This window comes from Carassius gibelio, chromosome A1, assembly GCF_023724105.1.
Source record: "Carassius gibelio isolate Cgi1373 ecotype wild population from Czech Republic chromosome A1, carGib1.2-hapl.c, whole genome shotgun sequence".
NCBI lineage: Eukaryota > Metazoa > Chordata > Actinopteri > Cypriniformes > Cyprinidae > Carassius > Carassius gibelio.
Window position 1 is genome coordinate 29249618 of NC_068371.1, and position 14049 is coordinate 29263666.

The 14049-nt window shown below is 36.5% G+C and overlaps 1 protein-coding gene across 1 annotated transcript in view; it reads right to left on the reverse strand.

Moving 5' to 3' along the window:
• The window catches only part of LOC128017734 (VPS10 domain-containing receptor SorCS3-like), a 179691-nt gene extending 165652 nt beyond the window's left edge, over positions 1-14039 (reverse strand). Inside the window, exon 1 of the mRNA XM_052603204.1 lies at positions 13206-14039. Within this exon, the coding sequence (XP_052459164.1) occupies positions 13206-13898 (693 nt within the window). The 5' untranslated portion in view covers positions 13899-14039. The remainder of the gene's footprint in view (positions 1-13205) is intronic.
• Positions 14040-14049: the final 10 nt, after the last annotated feature.

The window sequence follows — 14049 nt, forward strand, 5'->3', positions numbered from 1 at the left end:
TTAATGACATTCTGAGAACGACTGAACTCAAATGACTGGGTGTAGAGAACTGAGACTAGCAGGGTGATGTTACAGAGACAAAAAGTGTGTTAGCCAACCAGGGAATATTACAGCGTACGACAGCCATCGAGAAACAGACATTCATTTGGATCGATTGGATATATATGTATAGACAGATAGATAGATAGATAGATAGATTGACTGATAGATTGATAGATTGATAGATAGATGCAACGTGTTTTGGACAGAGCACAGTAAATAAGAATCAGACACTTTTAATTCACTCTTTCACAGCATTGCCTTTGGCAAACATGCTCGGGATCGTCATAGCAACAACCATGGTGCACAATTATAGTGCTTTTCAGTGACTGTGTTAAACTGGCAGAACAATCAAGCACAGCTACACATGTGTCTAAACAGGCTTGTGTGTTGCTATCCTTGGCCCTTTGAGAGCCGAGGCAAACACAAGTTCTTTCTTCTCCCTTGTTCTTGCTATCTTTCACTTCCATCTTTGTTTTGGCACCTTTTTCATTCATCTATGTATTCCTCTTCCACACTCTCTCGCTGTATCGCTGTCTTTCTGTCTCTCTTCTTTGGATTTGGAGTCTTGAGAGTTTAAATGAGATTGGAAACTTCCAGGTGCACATGGACAGTCAGACAAGTAATAAGGGCTGAAAGCAATTTCCTCCCTGCTTTATCGAACTCTGAGAGATGGGCAATAACTACATATAGTAAGCCCTGACTCTCTTGTTTATTATTTATATCAGGTTGATTGGGATCTGTGAGTCACACAATGTGTCGGCGAGGTGCCGTTGTTCACCGGGAGAAACGCTCACACTGTGAACAAGCACCTGATTTACTTATCCATCTGTGTGCATGCAAAACAGTTTAGATGAAGACCTGGCTGGTACTGTTACTGGGCAGGATGTTGAAATAATGCCCGCAAAGCAAAGAAAAATAAGCCAAATGAGCAGACAATGAACACGAAAGGACATTATGCACCATTTAATTCACACACAGTTCTTTCAAAACAATTTAACATTTCTTTCTAATAATTTATTAGACAGAACTGTTAAACAGAGACCATAAACTAATGAAGATTGAGGAGAATGGAAGCTGGTGTTCTCACTGCTGTTGATTTTAAAAGTCAAGTTCTAACACATTCTAAAATAAAAATAAAATCTTAAATTAAATCATGCTGATAATTTACCAAAAAAAATTACAGAACACTGGCCAATATATATTTAGACCACTAAATGCTTGAATTGTGAAAATTGTCTTGCTGGAGGGAAAGGGGTGAGAAAGTTATATTCTGGTGAAAAATTATTATTAGCATTAGTTTCTCCTTTAGAATGATGTTTACCAATAAATGTGTCATTTAAAGTTAAAATTTAGCTTTCATGTTAACATTTTGGAAGCCCATGACATTAAAGATATACTGCTTTTAGATCAGATCTGTTAGCTTTGAGGCCATCAGTATGCTAGTGTCCTCCAAAATAAATATATATATATATATATATATATATATATATATATATATATATATATATATATATATATATATATATATATATATATATATATATATATATATATATATATATTATTTTCTTCCTGGAAAAAAATAATGAAAATACTGATGCTATAATTTTAGTAGATTTTGTGGCCAATTAAATGTTCTCTAAAATTGCAATGCACTCTCCAACCTTAATTTTAACTCCCACCTGCCACTTATCTAGCTGTTTAATTCACTAAGCTTCAGTGACCTTAACCTCAGATGTATTCAGTCTTATCAAGTTCTACGCTGCAAAATATGGACACTTTGGCTTTGAATTAATAGTTAACCTTCAGTTGCTGGTCCCCATTGACTTCCAAAAAATGCTATGCAAGTCAATGGGCACCATCAACTTAAGGTGAACTACCCCTTGTATAACAGATACTGTATCAACATCATTAAATTATGTACAGTTGCTATTCTATTCAAGCCAAAATCATTCAGATGAACCCTGCTGTTATCCACACCCTGACCAATCTCCAAAGCCTCCAAAGGTTTACAGTTGTTGCTTTTCCAGGCTGTGGTATAAACTAAAGTTTGTTAAAAAGCCTTTAAGTATCTCACCCCGACTTCCTGTATCAAAAGGATCAACATTAAAGGGGTCATATGACGTAGCTAAAAAGAACATTATTTGGTGTATTTGGTGTAATGCAATGGGTCTCATTCATGAAACATTCGTAAATATACGAGTAAATATCTGAGTGATTTGCGCGTAAAGAGAACTTCCCGAAAACTCTTCTCCTGATTCACAAAAACTTCGTAAACGTCAGATGTGATAGTGAAATGTGTGTGTGTGTTAATGAATTCCAATCAGTCGTAAATGGGACGCGCGTGCACGCTCACTCTCAATTACCATAAATCCCGCCCATTAAATCCGACTGACAACTACATATGAGCATCATATTATGACACCAAACGAAGGATTTCAACATGTCTTCTCAAAAGCAACTGAAAAACAAACATTTCTCAGCTGCAGAAATTGAAGTTTTATTATCAGAAGTTCATTCAAAACGCCATTTAATTTTCAAGCGTACATAGTGGCGTATCAGGTCCTAAAAAAGGAAGTTTGGCAGCATATTACAGATCCTATTACTGGCTCTCATAATAAAAGTCAAAAGAAAAACCGTATGTAATTAATATATATAATATTTTTTCAAAATGCTGTGTAAATATGTACCCGATTAAGGTTAATTAAAATGCAGCCGTATTAATGAGCAAAACGTTCAGACGTTAAACGCACTATTTACGCGTGGCTGGGAGCAGGTGTAGATTTCTTTCGTACCAACTAACATTTGGAAAATACGAACGTTTTAATGAATCCGAAAATTTACGCCAAAACCACTTTACACGCGATTTACACAAAAATTCGTTCTGCTCGTGTTTCATGAATGAGACCCAATGTGTTTACTGTATGTGGTTTAAGGTTAAAAAAAAAAACACATTATTTTCCACATAATGTACATTATCATTTCTCCTCTATGCCCTGCCTTTCTGAAACGTGTTGATTTTTACAAGGCTCATCATCATGAAAAGAAAGATGTGCTCTGATTGGCCAGCTAACCAGTGCGGTGTCTTTGGCTGAATGCCTCAAGCGTGTGACGGAAATGTAACGCCTCTTACAATAGCGGTTCCCAAAGCCTAAAAATCCTTTAACGGATTTGTAAATTAGAAGCATATTAGTGTGTTATGTGTAAGCCAGTTTAAAGAGATTGGTCTTTAATCTAGATTTAAACTGCAAGAGTGTGTCTGCCTCCCAAACAATTTTAGGTAGGTTATTCCAGAGTTTAGGCGCCAAATAAGAAAAGGATCTGCCGCTTGCCGTTGATTTTGATATTTTAGGTATTATGCCCTTCTAGGTACACTGCCCTGAGGAGCCCCAGTGCTGATCGTACGAGTGCTGGATGTGAGTTTTTTCAGCCTCACTAGCTGCTGCCTGTCTGTCAGGAAGCTGCTGATCCACTGACAGACAGAGGTGGGCACGGAGAGCTGAGTTAGTAGACTTAATGCAGTCCCATGTTTACTGCATCGTCCACAGACCTGTTTGCTCCATAGGCAAACTGAAGAGGATCCAGCAAGGGTCCAGTAATGTCCTTCAGGTGGCCAGCACCAGTTTTTCACAAGACTTCATGACCACAGACATTAGAGCCACAGGCCTGTAGTCATTTAGTCCTGTAATTTTGGGTTTCTTCGTTTGAAGCATGAAGGGACTTCGCTCAGCTCCAGTGATCTGTTGAAGATCTGTGTGAAGATTGGGGCCAGCTGGTCAGCATAGGGCCTGGTATTTTTTTTTTTTTTCTTTTCTGCTTCCTGAAGACCTGGCACACCTCGACTTCACAGATTTGAGGTGCAGGTGCGGGGGGGAGGGGGAGGGGAGAGTTTGAATGGAACATATCTCGTTTTGAACTGGAATCATGGTGGAATATGCGGTGATGTCCATTTCACAAGGCACTTACGGTCGAATAGAACAAACATCATATGTGATAATAGGACTGGGATTGGGAAACGCTGCCTTACCATACTGTGATGCTGTATCCCAGTGTGACAAACAAAAACAGTACAACCCAATATAAACTAGGCATTTGTTGCATCCAGTGGGGACAAAATTACTGATTATAATGACTTATGTGTTTTTACACTCTGTGTTGTGTATCACACCACGTAAATATAAAACCATGTCTGCATTTGTGATCAGAGATCCGACATACAACAAATGCTACTCTACACTGCTCAAAACTCGCGTTTGAATCATTAGTGGCAAATTCTTTAAATATATAAATGTACTTTGTACTTACAGAATGAGAGTCAGAAGCATTAGATTGTCCTTCCAAAGTTGCAACTGCCACACTTTATAGAAACAGACTGGCATTGTAGACTACTCTCAAAGGAAACAGCCCTCGTCCTCTGTAAAATGCGCTGCACACAACTGAATATTTGGGTTGAATACAACAGTGTTGTGAATACAACTTAACCACTGATTTCTAGTTGTGTCCTCTTTTGGAAGGCCAAACATAGTTGCTTTGCTTTCACAACGAAAAACAGTGTCTCCACGACATGGTGGCGGCGGAAACAGAGAGAATAAAAGTTACACCTTCTTTCTTTGTATGAACATTTGGGCAGTGTTATGCAAATCTTCCCACATTGTGACATAGATATGTGGGGGCGTGTTAGTATGAGCCGTTTTAGGAGGACATGGACAAGTCTTACATTTTATAAGAATATCTCTTTTGATTTGTGACTTTAGTCTTTGCTACTTTAGATTGCATCATGTGACCCCTTTAATATAAGTAAGAAAGGTTATTCAGCATATTAATTTCCGTGTTGATGCTATCATGAGGATTTTTTTGTTGCATAGTGAAGACCTAGAGCAAAGCAGATGTGGTTTATATTTACATTCTGCATAAAAATGTTGGATAAAAGTTGTGGGAGTACTGTAACATCTACTGGTCTTTATTAGTAAGACTAAACACAGAGACTAAATATAAGCATATAGACAAGTTAATTGAGTGTAAAGTATAGGTCAAAGACAATGAAATTAATTAAGAGATATTGATTTTTGGTTGCAAAATCTGCTGAGGCCAGTGTTGCCATAGTGATAGCACCACTCAGCAATCTTTTGACACAGTTCTAGAATCTTTACCAAATGCATTTCACAAAATACAGAAAGACCACACTGCAGTACACAGATCTCTGCCACAGATAACTGCCTGAACCCGCCACAAGATTCTGCTCTGCTGAACTCTCAAACTCAGCCTATTTCCACTGGCATCTGCAGAAACCTAAGCTCACATATACAGAGACTTTTAAAGAACAAGAGCCTTTAAAAATTAATTTACATTTTCTATTCAGATCCTCATTCAGTCTCCATTAGGACTTCCAAATCCGTTACAAAACCATTAAATGTTAAAACGCAGTTCAAACCGATGGAATATTGACAGAAAAACATTTTTATGCTTCACACTTAACCTCGCCGTGTTTTTTTGCGAAGATCAAGCAAGTCATTCTATTAAACAAGAGCCTTTTACAATTTGATAAACTTTTGCATCTCACGCTAAATTATATATGTGAAGACTAATTTAGATATATAAAATATATTTTTATAAATATTCTACACTCGCAATCAAAGGTTTGGGTATTAGGTTTTTATATATTTTATATATATATATATATATATATATATATATATATATATATATATATATTTTTTTTTTTTTTTTTAATTTTTTTTTTTACTTTCCATTCATCAAAGAGTCCTGAAAAAAGTATCATGTGTTCCACAAGAATATGAAGCAGCACAACTGTTTTCAACATTAATGATATCGAGAAATGTCATCACACAAATACATTTTAAACAACCTGATAATTTTGTTCAAATAAATACAACCTTGGTGAGCAATAAGCGAAATACTTAGTTGACTGTAACACTGAAATGTTATGCAAATGTAAAAGTAGGCAATGCCTATTCATTGTCCATCAAAAATTATATTTACATATGTAATGGGCAACAAATGGCACTTGTTTTGTAGAGAGTAAAATACAGTGCAATAAATGTTGCACTAGCTAAAGCACCTTTGTTTGACTATAATTTATTTAAAGGCAGAATTCGATATTTCTTGGCAAAGCATCTCCTTTTTTCTCTCTATGTATACAAAGAAAACATTGGCCAGGTCCAACAAACTATCACATCAGCAAACGATACACATAATCCTTCTGAATAAGAGAAACCGTACACTCAACATGTTCTGTGTGCAGTGTTTTGGGCCAGCAAAGAATGAAACTTGCCAGAGAGTCAACAAAGCTGTCAAAAACAGTAATAATGTTAATGTAGCATATTTTGATTTTGGCCAGTGAAGATAAGCTAGCAAATTAGTTTTAATTAGACAGTGTGCGGATAGACCGCTGTTTCTAGGGAGGAATCTGTCAGCATTAGTCTTCATCAAGAGAAGCTGCAAATGAACATGAAACAAACACACACTCACAGTGATTCTCTCGAGCTGACTATGAATTACACAGTCTACGGTCATGTCTTATTCATCCATCTTTTCCCCTGATTAAAGTATTTGGGAGAGACACTTTCAGGGCACACATACAGTATACTCTCCCTGAGAGAGGTCACATGACCTCGGCCACACGACCCCGGTCTGGACGAACTCTTTGGCCACATTTACATTCTCAATCAATTCCTATTTCTTTAACATGCATCTGACGCTGATAAGATCTTGTTGTTATGCCATTTGAAAGTATGCAATTGTAAGATTGAATGTTTTTGCTAAACTTTCAAATGTTTCTAAATGAGATATGTATCTGACCTGCATTTATACACTTTATCCAAATCTTGTCTTATTCTGGGATTTTTCCATCTTTGTGACACGACCGATAGCCTACAAGAAAACATCACATGCACACAGAATAAAATATTAAATACATAACATACATAACAACATTAAAATACATTTATAAATACTGTGTGTGTATGTACCGTATGTACAGTATGTATGTATACTGTATATGTGCAGACATGACAGAAAGGCTCAAACAAAAATAATTAATTAATAGTAATAAAATAATAAAACACAAAGAGAGACATACAGTATTTTCCTAACTTTATACTTATAAATAAAATTATATATATATATATATATATATATATATATATATATATATATATATATATATATATATATATATATATATATATATATATATATATATATATATATATATATATAATTATAATTAAAATATAGTTACTTCAAAACACTATTCTGGGTTGTGCAGCCTAATTTATCCCCTAGATGCTTAGATCAAAATGTAACAGAGCTCCTTGCATTATAACACATCTTCCAGAGAGCACCATTTCCTTCTTATACTGTATGTATCTCATAGCACCACATTTTACAGCGATTTCAAAGAGATATGTATTTAATATCATAGTCGTTTTTTTATCTACCATGGAGCATAGACTATCACACTGCCAGTCTGTTTGAGAGAGAGAGAGAGAGAGAGACTACTGAGAACTCCGCTGGGGAACAAAGTGTTTAACGCAACAGAGATGAAACCAAATCACATCTGACACTCTGTTATATCAGGGTAATTAACATAGGGGGACAGATAGATGCCAAGACACCCTTGTTGCCTGCTCTGGTTCAGCGGCCAAGTGTGTGATTATGCCGGAATGTTCTCGTCTCTTGCGGGCCCAGTCCTTCCACTATTACTCCACTGCACCCAAACAACGGAGATAATGGCTACATTTAGGTGACTTGTAAGCCGTCTCTGTGCGATTCTGATCCAGCTGATGATGCTTTTTGTGATGAATGAGGATGTGTCTGATATGTTGATGTGGTATGTGACACACAAAGCTTGAAGTGCTGAATATTTGGGATATAAATGCCATACAAATGGAGAGGTAAATAAAAGGAAATTTTTGCAGTTCAGATTACAAAGGAAAGTGACACTTAGAGTTTGGACATAATAATGCATTTCAGTTGCATCAGCCATTTTTAACAGCTTTGAGTATATTTAAATGTGAAGAAGAAGAAGAAACTTTTTAGAATTTGTGAAATCAACAGTGCACTTCACCGTTACATTTCCCACTAACCGTATTTTTCATTGTGTATCCTCAAAATTAGTCTACTTTTACTTGGAGGTCGCAGAGCATGATTTTGTTCACAAATCATGGAAAGTCAGCCAAGACTTGGTCTCCAAAGTCAGTCCTAGAAATAAATCCCCTGACTGTACCGCCGGCTCTCACCAGGAAGACCTCAGCTGCATAAAAAAGGGCCGGAAAACAAATGTGTAAACACTAATTGGCGGCTGGGGGACATACTTCATTAGGATAGCTAAATTATTTATGACATTACATAGCCTCCTTTACTAGTAATTAGCATCCACACTAAATAAACGAAGAGTTTTACAGTGCATTAGTGGCACTATATCATGTTCAGGAGTGTGCAAGGTTGTAGAAGATTTATCTTGCTGTTCTTGAGTTATTGGTGACTAAATGTGTTTGGCTAGCTAGAGTGCTTAAAATATTGAAGCATTCTTAAAAAGTGTCAAGTTTCTCAGAAACAAACCACTAAAAAGCGTCTTTATAAATACGATCCAATATACACAACCTTTCAGTTGTTGTTGTTTTTTATGCTTTTGAAAGTAATATCTTATACTCTCCAATGCTGCATTTTATTTTTTATTTGTTTTTATTTTTTATTTTCAAAAGTTTAATGTACAGTAAAAAAAAAAAAAAAAAAATTGGTAGCAAAGCATCTAGGCATCTTTATCAACATATGTATTAATATTACATAATACAAACAAATATATGCACTACCATTAAAAAGTTGTTATTTTTATGCTTTTGAAAGAAATATCTTATTCTCTCCAAGGCTGCATTTTATTAAATTTATTACAGTAAAAACTGTAATATTGTGAAATATTATTATCATTTAAAAGAATTGTATTCTGTTTTAATATATTTTAAAATGTATTTCATTTTTTTACTGGCAAAGCATAATTTTTGGCATCGTTACTTCAGTCTTCAGTGTCACATTATCCTTCAGAAATCATTCTGATATGCTGATTTGATACTCAAAAAAAAAATTCTTATTATTATCAAAGCTGAAAACAGTTTTGCTGCTTCATATTGTCACCTTTGAAGAATAGAAAGTTAAAAAAAACAGTATTTATGTGAAACAGAATTCTTTTGTATTATAAATGGCTTCACAGTCACTTTTAATCAGTTTAATGCATCCTTGCTGAATAGAAGTATTAATTGCTTTATTTTTTAAACGGTAATTTAGAGTAAGTATGGGCCACATTCTAACCGTATGCAACTATATATATAGTTTAAACCTCTTAAAACAATTTAATTGAATTGTACAATATGCATTAAAAGTCATTTCTAAATTAATTTGCCTGAATGCACTGTAAGTCGCTTTGGATAAAAGTGTCTGCTAAATGCATACATTTTATTTTAATTTAATTTCTTAGGTAAAGAAAAAAAAAGACAACTCAATTCAAAATATATAATCTTCTAAACAAACAAAACTCATGCCAATGATTGAGCAAATTTTATGGAAGGCCTAGTCAGGTCTTCATCAAAGAGGTACATGACTTCTCTTTTGTCACTAGTGGTGACATTTCAACTTTTAAGAAGGTGCAGTTTGAGAAATCAAATTTACTGTGCTTTGTAAACTTTCATATCACAAACTTAATCTTTTTTAAACAGCCCAGCTAGCAAACACAACCCTAGTACATCTGAAGCCTCCCAACAAACTAAGTCAGAAACTTGAAGGATGCACCTCGATAACGTAAATAACTCCTTTATGAGCCAATATCGGTCAACACAGGAGGGCAAATACTTCCAGGCAGGACTTCTGGAGCAGATATTCTGTTATATAAAGACAAGGAGAACAGATGGTTTGACAGAGGAGTGAAGGAGGCCTTAGATGCGAAACTAGAACAGTCATCAACAACTCACAACGCTGTTTTCCCAATTCACACAGCAATCGAGATTCACACCAGGAGAGAAGCAATTCCCCAAGGTTACATATCAGAGAACCTCCACTGTCCTTCAAACTGATGAAGCCATTTGGATGTAAAAATGACCAGGTGGTCCTAAATAAATTCTGACTAGACATAGTGATAAATGCAGAAACATAGCTAAGCACTAAACTGGATAACAGTTTGAAACGTCCTGTTTTAAACCAGCTAACCAATGCCAAAAGTCATGCAGTTGACCACCATGATAAATTAATCGCATGAAAGCGCAAAAGAAACAGCACACCACTTCATGGATTTGACAGAGCTCATTTACTGCTTGTATTTTATACTTAGACCTTCAGTGAGGTGTTTCTAAGACATCCTTGGAGCATATGACAACTGGGTCTATAAGAATGACCCAATCTCAGTGAAGCAGGACTACATCAGAAGCCATTGATGCGTGCCAGGCTTACAACTTGAATCTTATGCAAATCGGATGCTTTATTTTCCTTTTGAATGCATGACATCAAAAGCATTATGGGATACGTGAATCATACAATAAATAAATCACACTCATCTTAAACCTCAAAACAACAGTGATAAGCTCCAGTGGAGTGGATCTTCTTCTCCACCTAGAGTCAGTACTTCTTTTGAGACTAAAATATCTCTCAAAGTGGTGATAAACATACATTATCAACAATTTGGACAAACTTCTATTCTTTACCACTTCCCAAATTTTAGAACTAAAAGTCATAGTAGCTATGATAATTGTGTAACCAAAAGTTGTTAAATTTTATATTTTAGCTTTTGGATTCTCTCAGCCGACTTCATGAAGTGCATCTTGGAATACTTCTGAAACAGAAATTTGCATGTATGCTGGGGACAGTTCAATGTCACAATTAAAAAAAAAAAATACTAAGAAGAAATAAATGAATATAGAAATATTTACAAATAATAATAATAATAAATGAATACATATTTAACATTTATACATATATTTATTTATTTATTTATTTCAGTATTTTCTAAGCATTAACCTATAGATCAAAAGTTTCAGTCATGCATGTCCAAACTTTTTACTGGAAATGTACCACAGTGCCTCCTGAGAAACATGGTAACGCATATCCTACATGACAGCAGTGATTGAGAACAGACAGCGGCAAATACTGCACAAAAAGTTTTGCATACATAATTCCATTGTTAGGAAACATTGCTAGGTAAAAAATAAAAATATAATTGCACACTCTGTCCTCGCAATCTTCATCCATCTCTCATAAAACCTCCAGCCAATGAAGGCAAAGCTCTCCAGCAGGCATGCAAGCAGGGAAACAGGACAAAATCTTTCAAAATGGCTGCCTCGGTCTGGAAGACAATTATAGGAGATTTACAGCTGCAGGGATGAGGGGCGGGACCTGGTGGGCAGTAACCCTTGCCTAAAACTGCTGTGGCTGTTTCACTGACATCTACTAAACAAGTTAATAAAGCTAGATGTTATACATCCAGACAGGGCCTGAAAATGCTGGACAATCTGTTTTGATTGAATATGAGGTGGATCATTAGATAAGGATGAGTTTAATTCATATAACTTCACCTCATGCCCCACTGCCTGTTGCTTCCAATCACTGCTCTGGGACAATTCTGCCAAAACCCCTGGTCTACCATCAGTTTCCCAAAGAGTGAACTAACAGTGGCTGCAGACTTCATACATATGTTACTGAAAACACTATCTTGTATGAAATTATTATACATTTTTAAATATAAGGTAATGATTTTTTTTTTTTTTTTTAAGTTCTAATAATGCTATATGCTATATCCAAATCCTACATTTAAATTAAGTCAAGAAAACATTCCTCAAGACTGACTCCTCATGCTGATTCCTTTTTGGCATCCCCTTTAACACCTTGTATGTTAATAATAACACCCAACCCAAAAATCATATGGAAAGATCTGCCTTCATTTAGTCATCATACTGTTCATCGTATGAATGAAACATTCAACCTGCTATTGTACAACAGATTATTGTTACTATGGTCCTGTTTTAATGCCAGCTTACACCTTAGGTTGCTTAAACATCATGCCTTGCATTTTAACAGCACTCTGACTAAAAAAAGATCTGAAATATAATATAATATAATATAATATAATATAATATAATATATAAGCACAGACATACACAGCTACACAGAATTGCTTAAATATGAAAAATGGATTGAAAATCTTGCCTTTCATTCTCCTCTCTCACACTCATATCTCACTCACACACACATATCTCATCAAACACCACCTGTCTGTAACAAAATCCAAACATCAAGGCAATCCTCTGCAGACTTGCCTAAATCCAAGTCCTCAGTAGGTTTAACTTTATCATGTAAGAACAAGGTTATATATTTAAGTTTTTTTTTTTTTTTTTTTTCTGGCCTGGTCTGTGCAAATCGACTAGATGGATACCTGAATTATTGAGAAGCTACGTATCATAACGTCTCCTATCTTGCCAATCCAAAAATAATCTTCAATCCCAAAACACAGACAGCACTGCAGATCCATGAGGCTCTACCCAACAACCTGCTCTACAAGCAAATCATTTCATAAAAAAAAATATACAAACAATGCAGAAAGATATTGCATTAAAAAGCATATTTGGACACTTTGCCTCTAGTCGATTTAACTAAGGCAGCAGAAATAAACTTCCAAACGTGAATGGCCAACTGAATGTAATCTTAGTAACATTATGAAGTACATTCCAGCTCACTGCTAGAGGTCCTGTGCTTGATCTCTTTGACAAACAGGTGCCTATCACTCTGAACAGGTGTTTTCTGTAAACATTTAGATCATCTCTACTCGAAAGACTAAGCTGGTTTGCTGGTCTAAGCTGGTTTAAGAGATTCTTCCCAAGCTGAAAAGTGCCAAACCCCTGTAAAACCAGCCTGGTAGCCAGCTTAGAATGGTTTAAGATGGCATTTTCACCAGAGTTGTTTAAAGCGCCATCATTTCAGGACAGCTTGGGTTGAAATGCTCATTATAAACCCTATGGATTCAAAACATGTGCACGGATTTATAGTGACAACAACTGACTGAAATTGACGAGAAACCTGAAAACTAAACAAATTCAGCATGGTCTAGATAGCTAAATAGCATATATTATATTACTGCAAAGAAGCAGAGGATGTTGCGGACTTACACTGCTGTTTTTTCCAGTCCAGTACACGACTGCGTGGTTGTGTGCGGAGTCTCCAGCCAGAGCAAAAGTGCTGCTGGTCAGTTTGGGTTCGTCTGGTCTGGAATCCGATTCTCTGCCATCGTGCTCATCATCCTTGTTCCAGCGAACTTCGGCGCGTTTACTCTGTCCATCCATCCGCAGACCGGAGGATTTTCTCTGCTCCTCCGAGCGAGCATCAGCGCTCCGCGCGCTCTCCAGAAACTCAGGCACGCTTCTTTTGGCTCTCCCGAATGCGACGTCCTCGGATTCCAATTCGGTTTCACTTTTCACATATTCATCCGAAAACAATTCTTCATCTAAAGCGGACTCTGTGAAGTTCTCCAAAGGCGCACGTGAGTGTATCCCCTCTGCGTTTCTTATCAGTTTCGGCGCGATCCCTGGAAAACCATCCACCTCTAATTCAGTGGGTACTCCAACATTCGGGTAAAGAACTGTGATCAGCTTGGGTTTCTTTTGATCCTGTCTCGGATATTTCCCAGAATCAGGCGGGTCACGCAGATGCTCATCCCCTGCGTAATTCACTTGCATTGGCGACATACATGGCGCGCAACTTATTTCTGCCTTTATATTTGGAAAAACACACAAGAAGGAAAGAATAAGCCAGGTAGAAAGAGTAAAGTGAGCGCCAGGGAATACAACCAGACGGGTCTCCATCGTTAAAAGAGATTCTGGGGAATGCTTCTCCCCTTCCTCCGACTCTCAGACGCGCAGGGGAAGCAACTCCACAGAAGTGTCGGGTTTTAAAGAAGTGCTCCTCAGCTACACTGCTCACGTTCAGGGATGTGATGATGGAGTAAGGCAGCAC